The sequence below is a fragment of the Pygocentrus nattereri genome, chromosome 18 (assembly GCF_015220715.1).
Source record: "Pygocentrus nattereri isolate fPygNat1 chromosome 18, fPygNat1.pri, whole genome shotgun sequence".
Taxonomy (NCBI): Eukaryota; Metazoa; Chordata; class Actinopteri; order Characiformes; family Serrasalmidae; genus Pygocentrus; species Pygocentrus nattereri.
The window spans coordinates 18,022,261-18,044,651 of record NC_051228.1 but is presented as its reverse complement, the minus strand read 5'-3'; the positions used below and the strand labels follow the sequence as shown (position 1 = coordinate 18,044,651).

General features: G+C 39.3%; 1 protein-coding gene across 1 annotated transcript in view; it reads right to left on the bottom strand.

Moving 5' to 3' along the window:
- Positions 1-22,042, bottom strand: part of sfrp1b (secreted frizzled-related protein 1b) — a 28,054-nt gene extending 6,012 nt beyond the window's left edge. Inside the window, exons 1-2 of the mRNA XM_017719476.2 lie at positions 21,333-22,042; positions 8,082-8,162 (exon numbers count right to left, since the gene is read on the bottom strand). Of these exons, the coding sequence (XP_017574965.1) occupies positions 8,082-8,162; positions 21,333-21,816 (565 nt within the window). The 5' untranslated portion in view covers positions 21,817-22,042. The remainder of the gene's footprint in view (positions 1-8,081; positions 8,163-21,332) is intronic.
- Between the last annotated feature and the right edge of the window lie 349 nt (positions 22,043-22,391).

The following is a 22,391-nucleotide window of genomic DNA, read 5'->3' as shown; positions in this document are numbered from 1 at the left end:
TATGATTATTGCAGCTAAAATAGTTCATAGCCCATGTGTCAAACACAAGGCCCGAGGGCCACATCAGGCCTGTGCCACAATCCTGTCTGGCCCACCCACAAAATTAATTACATTACATTACATTTTTATCAGTTTTAGCCAGTTTTGCAATGCACTGCAGTATGATCCCCAGCATGCACTGCAATGTAATGGGCACTCTTTCAGCCGGAGTGTCCAGATCAAGCAAGGTTTAAAACACTCCCTTGGGACATAAAAAAAATTGATTGAGGTTTTAATGTGGCCCCTTTAGTGGTTGAGTTTAACAACCAGTATATTTGCACTGCTAATGTGTAGCTATTGGTACATTATCACTGCTAAAATATAGTTTATAGTTCATTTCCAGGGCTAAAATATAGTTTATATATTACAGATCGGGAGATCCTCAGTTTCTTTCAGCATCAATGCACCAAATATAAACAGTATTTAATGATTATAATTCTGTTAAAACACAGTTTAGATTTTACCACTGGTTTATGAAATCGTTTCAATTTTTATATGTATCAGATTATTTCATATTAGGGCCCAACCAATATATTAGGTTATTGGTACTGGCTATAATGGCCTGATAACCCACCAATAATTAACAACTTCTTTAGTCTTGACATCACAATTTCATGATGACAGAGCGAAACCTTAAACCAGGGGTCCCAAACTCAAATTACCTGGAGGCTACTATGGGGCTGATGCACAGAAACAAAAATGTCCCATAATTTTTTTCATTTAAGTAAGAATTTTACTTATAATATACACCCATTTAAACATGTTACTTTATGTTACTTATTTAGTTGTTTACATTGTTTATCAGCAAGTTCGTCTTAATACATAGTGTAACATATTTTAGTGTTCAATTAAAGTAGATAAACTTGCACATAATAGTACAGCTATGGGACTCTCGTTTTAAAAGCATTCCCTTCCTTCTGAATGTGATTAAAGTTATTAACAGAGACGTTGTAAATTGGCCATCTCAGTGGATTAGTTTGGTAATTCCATTCATTTCTTAATTCTTGTGCTCAGTATGTCCTGCTGTGTCCTGAATGAATGCACGAAGGCAGGTTTAACTAAATATCGATCTAAACTAGAGTAATAGCTGAGTTAGTCGTAGCTAAACTACAGTCTGTAGAGGCTGTGCGTTACTGTGATTTTATCACAGGGAGGGTGTTCTTAGACATAATGTGAAGCGGAATGAAACTCCTGTGATTTGTACTCCCTGTAATAAAATCACTGTAACATAAGTGGCTTATTGTTTTCCAAAACAGCGGCCAACATAAAATTATAAATTACACGATTTTTCAGATAATAATTTGTTATTTTTAATAATGATCGACATAAACAAGTAATTTGCCAATAACCTTTAGCATATTATATCATTGCCAAGCAACCATGGACTCCTGAATGAGAAGAACGTTCAGTGCCACCACTGTACACTACAGTCATTTCTTGAACTTTTATAACTTTTCTATAATGATAAGATTACCACCATTAGTTTTATTTAGCACTGATCCAGCAGCACCCAACCTTTTGTATTGGAGCTGAATCTCAAACGGCTCCTATTCAGCCTGGGTTTGATGTGACTTCTGACTGAAACACAGACATCTGAAGCACGTAATCCATTTAAGTGACAGTTTTATAGACATTGCAGTTTTACAGTTAATCATATCATAAGTGCTTTAATTTAATTAAAAAGTAATAATGGAGTTGTTAAGGCTGTTGACTATCTTTTAGCCTAGTCTTTAAGAAAATAAGTCGCCAGCCCGACAGTTTAAACGAAAAACGGGTGCTACCTCCATCAGCACACTCGGTAGTCCATACAAGCAGCATGAGAGTCAAATTCCTTTAACAGCACAAGGATTTTTTTGTGACATGGTGGAGAAATAGGAGGCGGTCATAGGAGTGAGTATACTGTGTATTTTACAATAGCTTTGAATGCAGCTCAGCAAATCACATTTTAGGACCGGAGCTATCCATTTTATAAAATATCACTGGGAATGCTTGTAATGCTCAACATGGCATCCATCATATGGAGAAAGTCTCACCTTTCAATAAAAAGAGCCAATCGGATTGTTGGTTAAGCCACTAGCAGGAAGCTCCCCCTTATTTTCTAGATCTGTACAAGCGCAGAAGCCAGACGAACCCAAAAAATGTGATTTTTTTATGTGTTATTTGTGCCAAAGGCTACAAACTGTGTATGTTTTTAACAAATCTTATCAGTGATTTTCAATTATAACAGTCATTTGTCTGTCAGTGTTGACATTTTTTGGTCTCCCCCTTTTAAAAAAACACGATGATGGTAGGTGGTGCTTATAGAAACATTTCAGGAAAAAAAAGCATAATAGCAGCTCCACAACTGCTAAGAGCTCCACTCACCACACATTTAGCTTCACCCATATAGAACAAATGTATATTATTGTTATATTTTGTTATGTAACTAAATGATACTGACTTCTGTGACCTGCATTATTCTTTACATTAACCATGTCCATATGCAGTAAGACTCTCACACACCATGTACTTCAAATAAACAAGATATCAAATCATAACTGCATTTTCACAGCATTGATACCAAATGTATTTGATAAACACATTTACATACATTTATTTCTGCATGGTAAATTCTACATGTAATATATCCCCATACATTTTAAAATAAATGTATTTTTAAAATTTGTTAATATGATAATATATATTTTGAAATATAAAAAAAAATATTTTAGTGTTTGGGATGCATTTCAGCATGGTTTTGAAATCTATTTTAAAAAATAAAAAAAATAGGTGTCTTTTTTTCCCATGTTCTCTAAATTGGAGTCATTTTAGCCTTAGTTAGCTGGAACTAAGCCCCTGCTGTGCTGTGTGGCACGCTTGACCTGCTAACTCTGCACGCTGCAGACCCGAACAAAACAGAACAGGTTCCATTTCTGTTCTCTGTCTATCACTCCACTTTTGCTCTCTGACATTAGTTTTTATCATCTACACTTGTTTCAGCAGAGCAGCAGTCAGTCAGAATCAGAGCTGTACTGTGGTGTGTAGCTCTGCAGCTCACTCACTTTCAACACCAGCTGCTCGACTTCACTCCCTCAGATTTGAGTCTTTATCATCTAAACTTGCTTTAGTTACTCAGCATCCAACATCTTCTGTGGTGAGCGGAGCTGTTATCATGCAAGCTAAGCTTTTGCTAACCAGCTCCTTTCTTCTAGCACTGTTTAACATTCACCAGCTGTTACAGATGGTTTAACACTTATTGAATGATGGGTTGATGTGTTTTCTTATTTGGTGTCCATGTAAGCAAACTAAACATTTAGATTCCTTTTGCTTTTGAAATAACGCAGGACAAGACAGCACCAAAGCAACTCTGCAACAGCTTCTTCCTCTAGGCAGTCTGATTACTGAACACACTGATGCCTCCAACGTCCATCTGAATTAATCTAGACCCTTTCTAACCTCCGCCACAGACTGATCACACGCCGCTTTAGCATCACTTCATGCTTAAACTTCATATTTTTGGACTATTTCAATCTGCTGTGAGATCTCAGGCTTTCTGTACTGTTTACAGTGACAGTGTTTGCACTAGTTCCTCTATCACTAATCTGATGCTTGATGCCAGTCCATGCATGTGTATGTATTATTGTCCTGTCTAGTATTTATTGTTCTGCATGTTTACTGGCTGGTGTGTTTATTGTATATTCCGCATTCTGTTCTGCATTTGCACTCTATGTAGTTCTGTCTAATGTGCTGCTGTTGTGTGTTTGGGGCCTTTCATTCCAATACATACAAATTATACTGAGGAATGACAATAAAGACTGCTTGACTTGACAAAAACACAAAACACGGCATAAACCCCCCCGGTACATCGTGGAGATTTTTCAAAGGTATGAAACAAGTCGATACTACCCAACCACAGTGTAGGCCAATTTTTATTGCCTTTTGGGCAACCAGTCACAGTGTCTGGTGGGCGCAGCCGATCTACCGAGAGATGTAAATATTTAGCTGCAGAAAAACAAACAGAAAAAAAAGATCTGCCATCCAGATTTAAGGATAATTAGGAAATAAGTGACAGGCCCTACGAAGCTGTCATAGTTAACCAGGGGTGATTCGGGGGGTCTGCCTTAGACATCTGTACCACTGAGGCCCCTCTGTTTAACTATGTGGCAATAATACACACTGAACTGTGGAATCCAGACACTAAACACCGTCATGGTTAAAATAACACAAGATGTATCTGAACCTCGTTATGCGCTTTGATATTTATATTACAGTTTCCAAAAAAAGTTGGGACACTGTGTAAAATGTAAATAAAAACAAATTTTAATGATGTGCAAAACATTTATATAGTACAAAGACAACATGTCAAATGCTAAAAAATATATAACCATTTTGAATTTGATAGCAGCAACACATTCACATGTTTACCACTGTGTTGCATCACCTCTTCTTTTAACAACACTGTGAACGTTTGGGAACTGAGGAGACACTGATGTAGTTTTGTAAGTTAAATGTTTTCCCGTTCTTGTTCGATATAGGATTTCGGCTGCTCAACATTTCAGGGTCTCCTTTGTTGTATTTCTCATTTTATACAGTGCCCTATGATTTTAGTGGTGACAGGTCTGGACTGCAGGCAGGCCAGTTTAGCACCCGACTCTTTTAATACAGAGTAATGGTGTTGTAATACATGCAGAACGTGGTTTAACGTTGTCTTACTGAAATAAACAAGGCCTTCCTGAGAAAGTTGTCGTCTGCATGGCAGCATATGTTGCCAAAACATGTATCTATCATCATCTAACATCTAACGTTTTCTATCATTAATGGTGTCTTCACAGATGTGCCACACACCTACACCATGTGCACTAAGGCTCCCCTAGATGTGAGAGTTTTATAGTTTTACGGTCTTAAAACAATCTCATGAGTTCCTGTCAGCATCACTGACCCTAAACAATATCCAACTGCTCCAACTCTCACACTGACATATATATTTATAGATTTGAGAGTTTTACACTTTAGCTTTGGCAAAGGTCCTTTTTTAAATCCACAAACGTCATGTTGATTCATGTCTAACCCATCATATAATTTCATATCAGCGGCCTGTGCACACTGAGAGGAATACGCAGGGCTGCAAACTCGCTGCAGTCTCAGGAATTCCACAGTGAAAACTTCCAGATCTACGCGCTGGAAGTCGTCCTGATGTTGTACACCAACATCTATTCTCTGATAATCGAAAACAGGTTTTAGCCTTTCCTTACTCACAAACACTCGTATCATCTCGCTAGTTTAACCATTAAATGGGTTCTTGCATGGCAAGGCTGCTTTTCACTCCCTTCACCATCTCCAAGAAGAAAAAACTCCACTGGTGAGGTTCTTTAAGCTTCAGGATAATGTGATAAATGATTACAATATATATATCTCATATTGTGATCAATTAGATCACATCACACGTTTTTATGAATATACTACATGCTTAGTCAGTATTTAAAGAGCACAGACAAGCTGTATGTTTCATTAACCCTTTCATGTCCAACAGCTAAACTGAGTATGATAAGAAAAAATAACTGCTTAGCAATCGTCGACTGGCAGACCGCAGTTCCAGTGCGGTGCCAGCAAAGCATTTCATCTGAACCAAATTCTGTAAGTTGTATTGCAGTAACATATGTGAACGTGAATCAGCTTCGCAGCAGTTCTGAATTTATCTAATATATAATTTGTATAATAGCTGAATAGAATTTGAGCAATTTCATGGCTCTGACCATTTAGGCCTTTGCACAAAAAGGTCAGATTTTCTTTTCTTGCGTTTCGTCCTGTGAAATTTTAGTCGACTCTCAGATGGATCCACCAAATATTTAAATCTGTGTTCAAATTTCAAAGATTCTACCCTTCACACAAATTGTTAAGCTGATAATATAATTTGTAATTGAAAAGTTTGTCTTAAATTAGAAGATAATTCAAAACATTTTCACTGGTCTCCGATTTTTGGACCCCACTCTATAAATTACTTTTAACTGAAGGCTTATAACCGAATCCTGAAAACAGAGTGTTAAAAACAAATGAACAGAAAACTTTGGATTTTCTCCCAGATGAGTCTCATGTTTAGAGTCTCTTGTTTAGAGGCCACAGTGCTGGTCAAAAGTGGAAATCGCTTCAAATTAACATACCAACAAAATTCTGTTCTCAAGACAAATAAAATAAACCAAAGGCTCAACATGAAAGAAAATAGCTTTTATTATTGTTTAATTTACTTAAATTTTATTATTCATTCATTTTCTTTCTTCAACTTTTACAAAACATGGACATTTTCCTTGATACATTATAAAAGTGCATATCAAAATATATTTGATTGCCTTAAAATTGTATTTTTTTCAGTCTGCTGGACTAATCATTATTCAGACCTTTGTGAGCAATAAATTTGATGTAGCTGGACTTCCATAATTCCAGCTGTCCTTTGAGTCAGAGAGCGTGTTCTGATTAGTCTGAAGGGTACAGTTATATCTTAGATGAGCACCTTACAGTGCACGTTTGATTTTTTAGACTACATAACATTTATTCTCACAGCTCATAGCAAATTTTTCACTTATTCTGACAGTTAATAACTAGATTACAGTTTATTATCACAGCTAATATCTGGATTACAGTTATTACAATATTGCTCAAAGATAATATCTATCTTACAATTAATTTTTTGCAGATAATATGTAGTTTATAGTTTATTCTTAATAGAGTTTATAGTACTGCATTGTGGGATTACTGGTACATTGTACCTGCATTGTACATTGTAACTCATCAGTCCTCTGAAAACAAATAATATTGTGATATGCACTGTATATTGTAAAAATATCTTCAAGCATTATGATCTGGTTTTGTCAGGCATGTGTAAAACACATGAGATTTGGTAAATAATAAACAAGGAATGGTTCTGTCTGGCTATGGAACAGCCGTAAAACCCCTAAGGAACAAATTTTATGGATATGAATTATTCAGTGCAGTTAAAGGCCAGGGACTTTCACACTCAATCTTCCTTCTTTAGTGTACCGTGAAGGGATTTGACTGCGGCTTTGTGCATGTGCATGCGCGTCTGGCAGAGCTGTTATCATTGTTAATGTTGGCATGCCCGCTCCAAAAACTGCTCAGAGAGCTACAAAACAACTCAGGAGGCAAAAACACTTCTGCAGAGTCTGCATTCAGAATCCTCCGAAACCCCCTTAAGGACGTTTTAACAGCCCCTGCGTTTAATAATAGTAATTAAGGAGTTTTTATAACTCACTATAGAACAAAAGGTCAGAAGCAACACTAACACTGCGTTCACAGTACAGAGAAACAAGGCGATTTCACTCCACCTCTCATTCACTTATAGAGGTACTTTGCATAAGAGCGCAGAGATTATTATCTCTCATATGACCATCTATCAATGACATCTGATATATTATATTTTCATACTTTTATTCACAAAAGCATCCTAGCATTAACATAGCCATCGCATTGATTTCCATCACCTTATTTACTTTAATGAGGCACTAATTAGATAAACCAAGTATTTATTGGATGGTGACTGTAAATACTGGAGAGATCTGGAAATGCTGCTCTCACATGCACCAATCACAATGCTTTGTTTTGATCATAACAATCAAAACAATAGCAGAACCCTTTTTGGTGCTACATAGAACCCTTTTCAAAAAGGTTTTGTAGAGAACCATATACAACGCATTCTCCATCAATCTGAAGAGCCATTTTCACTGAAGAACCATTCAAGCATGCAAATGTTTTTAAATAGAACTATTCCCTTTCTAAAGAACCCATGAAATACTGTCTTCTGTAAGGCTGTTTCTCAGCAATGTATCCACACAGTGCTGTCTGTGAGTTTGCTGCTTTAAGCAATAATGATGATGATAAAGATGAAGCACATTTTACTCATGTGCAGCCAACAGACACATCTGAATTGTGTTAAATTCACAGCTCTGTTTCCGTCCGCTTTGTTTACCTATGCTGTTTCTTTCAGAGTAGCGTTGTTTATAGGCTCTCTGGCAGATCTAAGTGTAATGGTTGTATGAAGGAGGTTCTCTTACCGAATTCACTGGCGCACAAGTGTTCCAGAATGACTTCTGTGCTCATTTCGTTGTCACACGGAGGGCACGTGGGGCTGTTGCCTGCAGGAACATAAACAAACATCACATACTGATCACAGACAGGTTACAGCAGAGGGCTTCTTCTATAGAACTGACTTAAAACTGATATTCAAAAGCACTATTCAGTAGATTTAAATAATACACTGGGTCATTGTTACTGGCCCTGGTCAGGTCTGGCAGGGTTCCTTCAAAAAATATTTTAGTACAGATTACTGACTACCTGCTAAAACATGTAAAAAAAACATGTAAAAACACAACAGAACATTTTTTAGCAAGGCTTTAACTCAACCACAGCGCAGTTTTGTTAAACAGACTGAGAGATTATAGGTGGAGTAGGTGATTAATTTTAGAAACATTTTTGTTAGATTCCTTAAAATACTCTTTAAATCCTAATAGTAATCAATAAAAAGAAACAAATCATTATCTGTGGAGGCCACAGCTGTAAAAAACCCTTCCAGTCATTTCATTCGTCCTACCTGCCTGTTCACCTGCCGACCTCACATGTCTACTCATTTGTGCAAGTGTGGATTCCATCATATACACACAAACACGGGTGAAAGGTTGCGAGTGGAACGTCCCTTGACCTGCCAGCATGTGGCCTCCCAGTGCCCTGCTCAGTTGGCCATGTCACTTAGCCAGCGTCCCAAACCCCTTCTTAACCGGTCTCCAAGTCCCCTGACCTCCCCTGCCGGACTCCAGAGAGCATTGCCGAGGTATCGCTGGGTCCCACAGCAACACCCAGGGCTCCACAGAGCCCTGACAGTGTAGTGCAATGTCCCTCTGCTACTCCCATTGATTCCCGAGCTGCAACTCTTCCAGTGGCCGGTTCCAGTGCTGTCTCCACATCCTCTTTCAGTGTTGGCTTAACAATCTATTTGAGTGCTATATCCATGCCCTGTTCCAGTGTCAGCTCCATGCCCTGTTCCAGTGTTAGCTCCATGCCCTGTTCCAGTGTCAGCTCCATGCCCTGTTCCAGTGTCAGCTCCATGCCCTGTTCCAGTGGCAGCTCCATGCCCTGTTCCAGTGGCAGCTCCATGCTATATTCCAGTGTCAGCTCCATACTCTGTTCCAGTGGCAGCTCCATGCCCTGTTCCAGTGGCAGCTCCATGCCCTGTTCCAGTGGCAGCTCCATGCCCTGTTCCAGTAGCAGCTCCATGCTATGTTCCAGTGGCAGCTCCATGCCCTGTTCCAGTGGCAGCTCCATGCCCTGTTCCAGTGGCAGCTCCATGCCCTGTTCCAGTAGCAGCTCCATGCTATGTTCTAGTGTCAGCTCCATGCTCTGCTCCAGTGTCAGCTCCATGCTCTGTTCTAGTGTTAGCTCCATGCTCTGTTCTGGTGTCAGCACCATGCTCTGTTCTGGTGTCAGCTCCATGCTCTGTTCTGGTGTCAGCTCCATGCTCTGTTCTGGTGTCAGCTCCATGCCCTGTTCCAGTGTCAGCTCCATGCTATGTTCCAGTGTCAGCTCCATGCTCTGTTCTGGTGTCAGCTCCATGCTCTGTTCTTGTGTCAGCTCCATGCTCTGTTCTGGTGTTAGCTCCATGCTCTGTTCTGGTGTTAGCTCCATGCCTTGTTCCAGTGTCAGCTCCATGCTCTGTTCCGGTGTCAGCTCCATGCTCTGTTCTGGTGTCAGCTCCATGCTCTGTTCTTGTGTCAGCTCCATGCTCTGTTCTGGTGTTAGCTCCATGCTCTGTTCTGGTGTTAGCTCCATGCTCTGTTCTGGTGTTAGCTCCATGCTCTGTTCTGGTGTTAGCTCCATGCCCTGTTCCAGTGTCAGCTCCATGCTCTGTTCTGGTGACAGCTCCATGCTCTGTTCTGGTGTCAGCTCCATGCTCTGTTCTTCTGTCAGCTCCATGCTCTGTTCTGGTGTTAGCTCCATGCTCTGTTCTGGTGTTAGCTCCATGCCCTGTTCCAGTGTCAGCTCCATGCTCTGTTCCAGTGTCAGCTCCATGCTCTGTTCTGGTGTCAGCTCCATGCTCTGTTCCAGTGTCAGCTCCACGCTCTGTTCTGGTGTCAGCTCCATGCTCTGTTCTGGTGTCAGCTCCATGCTCTGTTCTGGTGTCAGCTCCATGCTCTGTTCCAGTGCTAAATCCACATCCTCTTCCAGCACTGGCTCCACGTCATGTTTCAGTGTAGGCTCTTTGCTCAGCCATGTGTTCAAAGCCCCTGTCCCATCATCAGTCGCCTGTCCTGACTTTCGTTTTCTTTGTTTGAGTATTTTGATCTTCACTGTTTTTCTTTGTTTCGCTACTTTTGTGGATTCTTTTTGTCATGGATTTTAATAAATTCTGTCTCTTTATCTTCCTCTTCATTACTCACTTGCAAAAGTTTGATTTAGGTCCTGTCAAACAGTTTGTGTAGCAACAAATGAGAATACGAGTTCAGTTTGATGATAAAGAATCAGGTGATATTCACATCTCTCTGGGAAAACTATGCAGTTCTTAATTCTGCCAAAAAATTAAATACTTAATTCTACATGTTTGGCTGAATAAAACACTGTGAACTGCTGCTGTGGAGCGAGATTCTTCAGAAATCTCTCCTGCTAGCAGCACCCTCTTCTCCCTCTTCCTCAAATAAAAAAGCTGTTCTAATTTACATGTGACAAACCAGTGAATCATGACAAAAGGCGTATAATGTATCTGTAATCCATTGCTGTCTTTCTTGTTGTAAATGCAAAGGAATACAGTTGTTTTTCTGTATCCTCATTCCATAACACATTTACATGTATTGACCCTTCCTATTTCTCTCATACATGACCACTACATACCATAGGGTCCTCAATGAATGTGGAAATAAATGGGGCTAAACAAGGAGCATTTATTCCAACACAAAAAACGATGAAAAGGTTAGAGCTACTTATGTTGATAGGCTACTGAGTGCTGATTGATTAGCATTCCTGGTACTGAGCACTGTTTGGTTAGCATTATTGCTAGTGATGCTGATTGTTAGCGTTACTGCTACTGATCAATGTTTGCTATTATTGCTACTATTATTGCTTGATTGTTGACTGGTAGGCATTACTGCTACTGAGTGCTGATTGGTTAGCATTACTGCTACTGAGTGCTGATTGATTAGCATTCCTGGTACTGAGCACTTATTGGTTGGCATTACTGCTACTGAGTGCTGATTGGTTGGCATTACTGCTACTGAGTGCTGATTGGTAGGCATTACTGCTACTGAGCACTGTTTGGTTAGCATTACTGCTACTGAGTGCTGATTGGTTAGCATTACTGCTACTGAGCACTGTTTGGTTAGCATTACTGCTACTGAGTGCTGATTGGTTAGCATTACTGCTACCGAGTGCTGATATGTTAGCATTCCTGGTACTGAGCACTTATTGGTTGGCATTACTGCTACTGAGTGCTGATTGGTTAGCATTACTGCTACCGAGTGCTGATATGTTAGCATTACTGCTACTGAGTGCTGATTGGTTAGCATTACTGCTACTGAGCACTGTTTGGTTAGCATTACTGCTAGTGATGCTGATTGTTAGCGTTACTGCTACTGATCAATGTTTGTTATTATTACTACTATTATTGCTTGATTGTTGACTGGTAGGCATTACTGCTACTGAGTGCTGATTGGTAGGCATTACTGCTACTGAGTGCTGATTGGTAGGCATTACTGCTACTGAGCACTGTTTGGTTAGCATTACTGCTAGTGAGTACTGATTGGTTAGCATTACTGCTACTGAGTGCTGATTGGTTAGCATTACTGCTACTGAGTGCTGATAGATTAGCATTACTGCCACTGAGCACTGTTTTGTTAGCATTACTGCCACTGAGTGCTGAAAGGTTAGCATTACTGCTACTGAGTGCTGATTGATTAGCATTACTGCTACTGAGTGCTGATTAGTTAGCATTACTGCTACTGAATGCTGATGTGTTAGCATTACTGCTACTGAGTACTGATTGGTAGGCATTACTGCTACTGAGTACTGGTTGGTTAGCATTACTGCTGCTGTGTGCTGATAGGTTAGCATTACTGCTACTGAGTGCTGATAGGTTAGCATTACTGCTACTGAGTGCTGATAGGTTAGTATTACTGCTACAAATAGTGCTATGCTGTAAGTAGTGGTTTTGTTTACTACGGGGTGTGATATATGATTTGCATTGATTTGTACTGCATGTTTCAACCATAATATGTAACAACATAATTGTAATCTAATACTTACAGTATTTTAACATTCATTCAACTTACAATATTCAGCATCCTCCAAAGCACAACAACAGCAACACAGAAAGAGCGAAAACAAATCTTACAATTTCAAAACAAAAACAAGTACATTTGCTGTTTTAATGCTATTTAAAATAACACATAGCAATTTCACTGAATATCCTTTAAAATCCATCAATGATTTATCTGTGTGCTTATTCTTTTTAAAAAAATGCATCTATAAGAGTTCCTTAATAAAGACAATGGTTCTATGAAGAACCATGAAAACTCATGGAAACATACATACAAGCTTGACATTTTAACAGTAGCAGAACCCTTTTTGGTGCTACATACAACCATGTACAACACATTCTCCATCACACTGAAGAACCATTTCACCATGTAGATAACCATTTAAGCATGCAAATGGTTCTTTGAATGTCCAGGGTTCCATAAAGAACCATTGTCTTTACTACAGAACCCATGATTTTTATCAGTGCTGGGAGCCTTTGTTCTGAGCCTTTGATCAATAGTGTTTAATTATGTTCAGCCTACAGCACCACCTAAATATCTGAGTGCAGCCTCAGTGAGACCCACAGCGGAGCTGAAAGTTTCCATCAACATTTTCATGTCAGGCTGAAGTGTTTAGTGCAAACAGAACATCAAACACAAAAATAACCTAAATATCAATTTTACATGCATTAGGATTTGATCTCTGCAGCTCTTAACAAAAGGTGCTTTAATATTTTCCACCAGTGAGAGCATCAGGCTGCTTTACTTTATTACTGTTTGATATATGCGTGTTCGTAATTGCTGGCTGAGTAATAAAGTGTTAGTTTATCAGGGGAAGTCTGTAAAAATGTCTTTACACGTCTCCTTGGTGACAAAACTCCATTCAGATTTCAATATTAGATCTATAAATGGGGATTACACTGTTTTATTTTTAAATATCTGCATATTTAAATAATTAAGAGTGAGAAATAGTTCAGATTTCTTTACAGTGGTGGTGATAGGAACCAGGGGTCGCCATGACTACAACACCAATATAGACATTTTATTTACTATGCAAAACCACCCGTGAACCTACACGTGTCTTCTGAGTTTTATATGGAATGTCGATGAAGGGAAAATAGTTTGAAGTAATAAGTGTCTGAAATAATGTTTTCTTTAGGAACTACTTTCCCTCACAGCACCCTGCACATTATGTATCCCTCCACATTGATGGATTTTAACCTTTTCCAAACTTGATTTTATTTTCTATCTCCTTCTGATAGCGCTCTCGCTGGTAGGATATGGAGTCTGTGTTTTACCACCCAGACCAAGGAAACGGTTCAGTCATTCTTCAAAAGCTTCCATTTGTCATTTCCCAATTTGGAATCTGTTTAAGCAATGGTCTCCCATTTGTGCACTAGGAGACCAAATTCGAGAACAATCAGTGGATAAAAATCCTTTTTTTTTCCATTGTGAGGCGATGACTGCCTGGAAAATCACAGAGATGCAAATCTGGACGGAACTACAATGATCAACTACAATGGCCTCTAATGTTCTCAGAGGAGGAGGAGGAGAAAAATACAGACATTACCGATCCGAATGACAATAAAAGTAGCACCTGAAAAAAAGGACATTACCCCATAACTGCATACACATTTACGTCCCATCTGAGTCAGCCTTATAAGGGAATTCCACTGATTTTTCAAAATTCCTCCATAATTTAGTTTGTGAGATGTAAACAAAGTGATTCAGAATGGTTTGGTGTGAAATGGTTCAGATGTCTTTACAGTGGTGGTGATAAGAACCAGGGGTCGCTATGACTACAACACAAATATAGACGTTTTGTTCACTATCCAAAATCACCAATGAACCTACACAGTGTCTTCTGAGTTTTATATGGAATGTTGATGATGGGAACATAGTGGAAATAGTATGTTTTCTTGCATGTATCCCTTCACCATGAACGTATGTTAAAATGGACTTGAAATAAAACTAAATCCTTCTCAAAACTATTATTCAACAATGTCTCAGACATTATATAGTAGGCAGTATATTTTGAAGCATTAAACTCTTCAGGCATCTGGTTCCTATCACCACCGCTATGAACAATTCTTATTGGGTAAGTTTCTCTAGAACAGAGTATTTCACACCAAACCACTCTGAATGACTCTGTTTATATCTCAGCTACATAGTAATGCAGAAATTCTGAGAAAACTGATGGAATTGTCCCCATTCCTAAGAAGAGCCCCCCCACCAGCCTGAATGACTACAGACCAGTAGCACTCACTCCAATCATTATGAAGTGCTTTGAGAGAGTGGTGCTGGCCCACATACAAGACAGTATACCAGACACGCTGGACCCCCTGCAGTACGCCTACCGTCACAACAGATCCACCTCGGACGCAGTCGCTGCTGCCCTTCACTACTCCCTCTCCCACCTGGAAAACAAAGACTCCTACATCAGGATGCTCTTTGTTGACTACAGCTCAGCCTTCAATACGGTCATCCCACACAAACTCACCCACAAACTCTCCACACTCGGCCTGCACCCCACCCTCTGTGACTGGCTTTTGGACTTCCTGACTGGCAGGCCCCAGTCTGTCAGGATCAGCAACAGGACTTCAGCCAGCATCACCACCTACATCGGCACTCCACAGGGCTGCGTCCTCAGCCCTATTCTCTACACCCTGTTCACCCATGACTGTGTCGCCTCCCACAAGGACAACATCATCCTGAAGTTTGCTGACGACACAGCAGTGATAGGACGTATCACTGGTGGAGATGAAGCAGCCTACAGGAGGGAGGTGACCAGACTGGTGTCATGGTGTGATGATAACAACCTCATCCTCAACACGGACAAGACAAAGGAGCTGATAGTGGACATGAGGAAGGAGAGGAGACCTCATCGGCCACTTTTCATCCGGGAGCTCGAGGTGGAGAGGGTGAGCAGCTTTAAATACCTGGGTGTCCACATCAGTGAAGACCTCACATGGTCACTGAACACCAAGCAGCTAGTCAGAAAGGCTCAACAGCGGCTGTACTTCCTGAGGAGGCTAAGGAGGTTTGGGATGTCTCCGGTGATCCTCAGCAACTTCTACAACTGCGTCATTGAGAGCCTCCTGACCAGCTGCATCACCGTGTGGTACGGCAGCTTGACCATGATGGATCGTAAATGCCTACAGAGAGTGGTGAAGACTGCAGAGAAGATCACCAATTCTCCACTGCACTCTCTGCAGAACATTTACAACCACAGAGTCCAAAGGAAAGCTGCCTCCATCATCAAAGACCCCACCCACCCCCAGCACGGTCTGTTCAAACCTCTGCCCTCAGGACGGAGGTATAGGAGTATGATGTGCAAGACCTCCAGGCTAAAGAACTCCTTCTTCCCCACCGCAATCAGAGTTCTGAACCAGAAATAACTATTCACACTTCGGTCTGCCAGACTTGGGTACAGACGTGTGATGTGTACCCCACTGGTAAAGAACTCTTTCCTCAGGAATAACCTGCAACTACTGTCACTTTAACTGTAGCACATGTTTACAATTGCACTATCGCACTTTACTACTCATTTCTGCTGCAGATAATCATGTTCCCGGCAAGGCACAGCACTATTTATCCATACCACTGTAATTTATACATTGCACTATTTCTTGATTAATATATATGGTTGTATATATACTCTTTATATTCTTAATGTTATATATGGCATTCTTAGCGAGGAGCAAAGTAAGCTTTTCATTGTATATAAGGAAACTTGAACTTGAACTTGAACTTGAATTCTCCTTGATTCCACATAAGGGAACCTGGTTTTACATAGTAATATAACATTATTTTACTAGTTCTGTTACAAGGCAATAGAGGTCTTCTCCCTCTCGGTGAAAATCTGCTGCTCCATAACAGGAATTATTTGCGTTATATTAACATATGGATGAGAGAGTAGCTAAGTAGCGGGCCACATTTTGTAGCTAACTACAAATATTAGTAGCTAATAGCTTTAGCCACTACAGTTTTATGAAATGTAATTAGTAGCTGTAGCATCTACAAATTTTTGTGTAGCTATAGCGAAAAGTTTCGCTACAATTTCCCTACAAACTTCAGGCGATCTGCAGAGAATTCGAGCAATAGAATGTAGTCGTTCACTGGGCTTGTGTCGACTGTGCAGTCAGCAAAAATCAAACCACCTTGGGAGGCACGATATTTTTACTCCATTTTACCATCTTGGCTGTAAGTATATCTCAGTATGTGCTGATGTACTAATACAGGCTAAAAATATAACAAACAAAATGTAACAAACACAAACTCAGACTTACTTTGCTCTGCGTTGACCTTTAGCTCAGCTGCAGCCGCTTTTCTCTGCGAGCTTCTTGTAAAATGTCTCTCAATGTTCGAATTTTGCTCCTCGTCCTCCAGCTTCTTGTTCGAATTGTGCCGTTCTACCTTAAATGGTGCCTGAGGCGGCAGATTGTACTGCTGCGCCATTTAAGGTGAAACGAGAAAATTTAATGAGAAGCTGGTGAATGAGAAGTGACTTCAGCTTCAGGGTCACTGATGAGAATTTTGAGACTAAAGTGTTGCTGAAGTTTAATAAAGACTCTGAAAGTCATGTCTGTCCTTTTCATGCTGAAATGTTGAAACTGCCTTGTCACAATTTGTATTGGATTTTGTGTCTTTGTTTGTGTAAGTTTGATTGTTGGTTACACTTGAATTTACTTTTTAGTATATATATTTTCTTTGGTATATTTGCAGCTTTTTAATATTATGTTTCTTTCTGGTACATGAGTAAATGCAGTGTCTTGTTCACACCATCAGTTGGGCTTGTTTGGTGTGTCAGGTGGAAATCCACGAACATTCTGACAGTCACGCTTTGAAAGTGGCTAAAAAGTAGCGCACTACATTTCAAAAAGTGGCTAAAAAGTAGCGCACTACATTTCAAAAAGTAGCTAAAAAGTAGCCACTGCTTTTTCTGGAAAAGTAGGTAAATTGTAGGTAGCTATAACTTTTGGGAAAGTAGCTACAAAGTTGCTAACTACAAATTTTTCAGTAGCTTTCCCAACCCAGATATATATATATATATATATGTGTGTGTGTGTGTGTGTGTGTGTGTGTGTGTGTGTGTGTGTGTGTGTGTGTGTGTGTGTGTGTGTGTATATGTGTGTGTGTGTGTGTGTGTGTGTATTTACATTTTTGAAAATGCCTGTTCCCCTGTACATTGTGTTTACGTTTCATGATGAATGAACTGAAAGAAATAGCCCAAAATTGACTAGAATTACAAATAAAGCAGGTTTTCTCTTTCTCCCGTCAAGTTACCATTTTTTGCCATTAACAGCAATACATAAAATGAAACTAGTAAGTCGAAATGTAGTTATATCCACTTCTCTAAATTAAAGCACCCTGAAAGTCCTCCATCTAGCAAACAGGAAAAGACCATGGTAAGCACTCAGTTCTGTTACAGCCTAGCACTGCACAACATGGCATGTAATATAATGAAGCTTCCTGATAGCACATGTTCCTTACAATGTAAACAGAGTCATTCAGAGAGTATTGGTGTAAAATGCTCTGTTCTAGAGAAGCTTACCAGATTTTTCACAGTGGTGGTGATAGGAACCAGACGTCCACCTCTAAAAGCTCCCCCACATAAAGATATTACATGAAATGGTTATGAATTCACTGCCTGATGTCTGATACACCGTTTTTCAAGTTTGAAAAGATTTTGGCCTTGAAATTCATTCATGGTGGAGGGATACATGCAGGGTACTGTGAGGCAAAATAGCCCCCAAAGAAAACATTTCAGATTTTACCATCATCAATATTCCATATAAAACTCAGAAGACACATGTCGGTTCACTGGTGATTTTGGATAATAAATAAAATGTCTATATTTGTGTTGTCATCATGGTGACTCCGGTCACCACCATTCCAAAGAGGTGAGACTACACATTGAAATAAAATGAATACCTCTCAGCACACAGAAAGATAAGATCATCTCATGATTCAGCTATATGTATAGTCTGAATGCAGCCACTCAATTGACATCTGTTTTTGGGTTTCTGTGTGTTAACTCTACAAAGAACACAGAAAAATATGGCTTTTTCTGCTCATTTTGGAGTTACTTATTTATTTTAGAAATAAAAAAATTAAACATAAAATATTAAATGTGCCATAACTTTTACACAGGCCACATTTTAGATTCTATTTCCCTCCAGTGTGTTAAATTCAGCAAATAACAGTAAGAGTGTATCAAAATGTGCAGAACTGTGTAGAAGATGTGTTCATATTTTTCTCCATTTTATTGAATTATCCTTTTTACAGTGTTTTTGCATTAAATTACATGAATCATGATTCGGAGTGCAGATCTCACATAGCCGAGTTCCTTTTCTCATTTGCATAGTTCCCGGCATTCTTTCCTAGACTGAAAATCTATGCTATAATCTTTCCAAGAGGCATTCAGGGTATGTGTGTGTGGTAATGTCCTGTTTGTGTAGTCTATAATTAAGTGCAGTCTTTTTCTATTGTAAACAACTTTAATATAAAGATGAAGACAAACATGGCATGTTAAAATACGATAGTTTGCATGACACTGTCGTTTCGTGATATTTGATAATATCAGTTAGCAGCCCAAAGCTACCACACATAATGAGATAAAACAGCTAAAATGCTAAGATAAGGCATGGATCAGGATATGACTACCTGGGTGCACACAGTAAGATCAACTGAATGGACATAGAACAGTATGAAATATCACCTTATAGCTCTGAAAATTCTGCTTGTTTCAGCCATTATTTCTTCAATCTGTCAATAAAATGGCTTTTTTCTAGATAGAATTGCTGAAAACAAGTTAAAAGATCTAGACATAGACTGAATAACCTCATAATATTCCTACAACAGTCTCAAAATATTAGACATACTGAATAGATTTAAGATGATTTCACTTACCAAGATAATTTTGCAGTGTAAGTGCACCCAGAAAGACAAGACCCTCGTACTGTGTAATATGATACTGTAAAGACTTGCATCTCTTCAGAGGAAAATATTATTAACTTTAAATGGAATGTGATGGAACAATATTTTTCCTATTTAATTTGGGAAATAAATAATTTCTATTTGTGTATTAGTCAAATAAAACTACATAAGTGTGTATAATAAAATCATCTTCCCTGATTGCACAAGATAAGATGTTAGCACACAACGATAAAGCTACATCATAGCCATGTTAACACAACCCAATTGCACACAATTAGATTACTAGAAGACTACATACAGTCAAATAAAACTACCTGATTGAACATAATAGGATAGGCCAATTTGACTGCATATAGTACATTTTCTCCTTCAGTTCTAAAATATTTAAGCTCAGCAGCTACTTTTTACATTGTTCAAAAATGTCATGATGAATGGACCAACAGAAACCTCTTTACATTAATTTACCTTAAAAGTAAAGAATGTTTTGCCTTCTTGTGTAAAGTCACCGTGTTAGACATACTCGTTTTTCTTTAGACTGCAGTGATTTACTATATGTGAATGTAAATCTACCTGACTGCACATAAAAACTCTCATTTTTCTCTTTCATATGATCTCTTTTAAGTGCCCTACTGTTGTATATCTTTACTGAATTTTAACTATTGCATTTATTTTTTTTCTTCATTTTAACTCTTCAGGTCTAAGACAGGCACTGCATAAATACAATGTGGTAAAATAAAACATGTAACACATATGTGCTTATGGTGCATATATTCTCCCTGATTGCATAAACATACATTAGGTTATCTGACTGCACATAGTAAAATAATAACTACCTCACAGCACATAGAGATAAACCTAAAGCATTGACTGCATACAGTAAGGGTAACATCATTGTTTATACTACATCCTCGATGTCAAAGCAAAGCCTCATATCTCCAAAGTGGTAACTTTTAATGTAAGTTAATTTAATGGGATTTTTAAAAAGGCATTTTGGACCGTTTCTGTTGGTCCATGATATTTTGGCACAATGTAAAATGAAGTTGGTGTTTTTAAATCATTCTAAAAAATTAAGAAAAAGGACAAAAATGGAGACACAAGGTTTTGTTTCGACAGTGAAGATACACTTCAGTGATACTAGTGATATACACACAGTGACCTGATTACACTTAGTAAGATAATTTGATGCATATGTTAAGATTACACTCCCTGATAATGTGTGTTTGTATATATATATATATATATATATATATATATATATATATATATATAATATACCTCCTGTCATATTGTGTTAAAATATGATGATGAATGTGCAAACAAAAATTTGACAAACAAAATTACTTAGAAAAAAAATTGTTCAATTAAACTCCATTGAAAGTTTTTTTTTCTACTACAGCACTACCATTTGGGAGAGTTCAGAATTTGCATCTGCATTTTTGCCAATCGTTTACTTTTTTGCATAATTTAAAAACTCTCAATCCTGCTTCGTGCATTGTGTTAAAATTTCATGATGAACAAATAAAAAGAAATAGCCCAGAATTATTGGGGATGTTCTTTTTATTGTGCTTTCATTACAAGTTACGAAGGCTTTTCTCTTCTCCTGTAAAGTTACCATTTTGGAGACACAAGACCTTTTTTTCTGTAGTACACTCTTTTAAAAAATGGCTCTTCAAAGATCTCATAGTAAAAACAATGCTTCTTTATAGAACCATGAACACTCAAAAAACCCTTTGCATGCATAAATAGTTCTTTGCATGGTGAAATTGCTCTTCAGAGCTTTGTGCTATGCTTGTAACAATAGAAGAACTCTTTTTGGTGTGTATATAAGACATTACTCTTGGTGTACACTAAGATAATGTGATTGCATGCAGTAGCATGGATCTGTCTGCCTGCACACAGCACGACACTGCCTAAATGCGTTATTTTAGTCATCTGATTGCACACAGTAAAATCTTACTAAAATTAAGACAAAGCTTGCTTAATATACCATAACCTGCATGCACAGTAAAATAAAGCACAGAATGTCATAACACTTTTTTGAGGTCATTCTGGCTACACTAGTGTGATTATTTCTTCCGGCTGACCCACCTGGTGACTGAGCCACGTCCGTGACATTGGCGGCGATGCACATATCGTCCTGTGGGAACTTGCTGCAGTTGAGCATCTCTGGCCAGGGGAAGCCGAATGCCTCCATGATGGGGGTGCAGCTGTCCCGCACTGACTCGCAGAGATTCCGGCAGGGGTAGATGGGCCTGTCCAGGCACACAGGGGCGAAGAGGGAGCAGAGGAAGACCTGCGTACCTGAGTGGCACCTTTTGTGCACAAGGGGCACCCAGCTGCCCGCCTGCTGCTTCACTTCTGCCATGGTCTCGTGCTCCAGCAGGTTGGGCAGCAGCATGCGGTGGTAGCCCACGGTGTAGCAGAGCCTCAGGTCCTCTGGGATGTCAACGCACTGGGGACTTTTACCATAGCTGTCCCCCAGGTCCTTCCAGCTGACGTACTCGTACTCGGATGTGACCAGAATGGGCATTAGCATGGCCAGCACCAGCCTGGGGGGCCAAAAGATGCACATGGCACGTGCAGAGTGGGGCTCACACAGCGTTATAAAAGCCACAGGCTCGTGCTAAGTCTCTGAATCTCTCTCCCTCTGAGCTGCCTGCCTGCCTGTCCCTCCTTCCCCTTCTGCTGACTGTTTGTTGAAAAAGCAGCAAAGCAGCAGGGCTCCAGCTTCTGCAATCTGGAGCAACCAATGGCAATGCAACTGGCACACTAGCACACAATTGCTCAATCAGTTTGAAAATTGCCCAATCCTGCTTTTTTCCCCTTCTTCTTCTCCTCCTTTTCTCTTTTTTTCTCTCTTAGCTGCCTTCTGCTGCTTCTCCTTTTCTTCTTGGCAGGGAACAGGAAAGATTTTGAGCTGCATAAAACATTATCTGAGAAAAAAAACAATGTGATGCCAAGAGGATAGAGGACATAAGATGGGGGGAAGCACATTCAAAGCTGCAGGAACTTCAGTGGCTTTTTCTTGAATTTCTTCCAAATCTGAGATGAGGTAATGCCAACAGGAAAGCATGTTGGCTGATTTGAGCTAAATCTTAACATCTAGTTTTGAGTTCATTCTGTACTTCATTTTTCTTGTACTTCTTT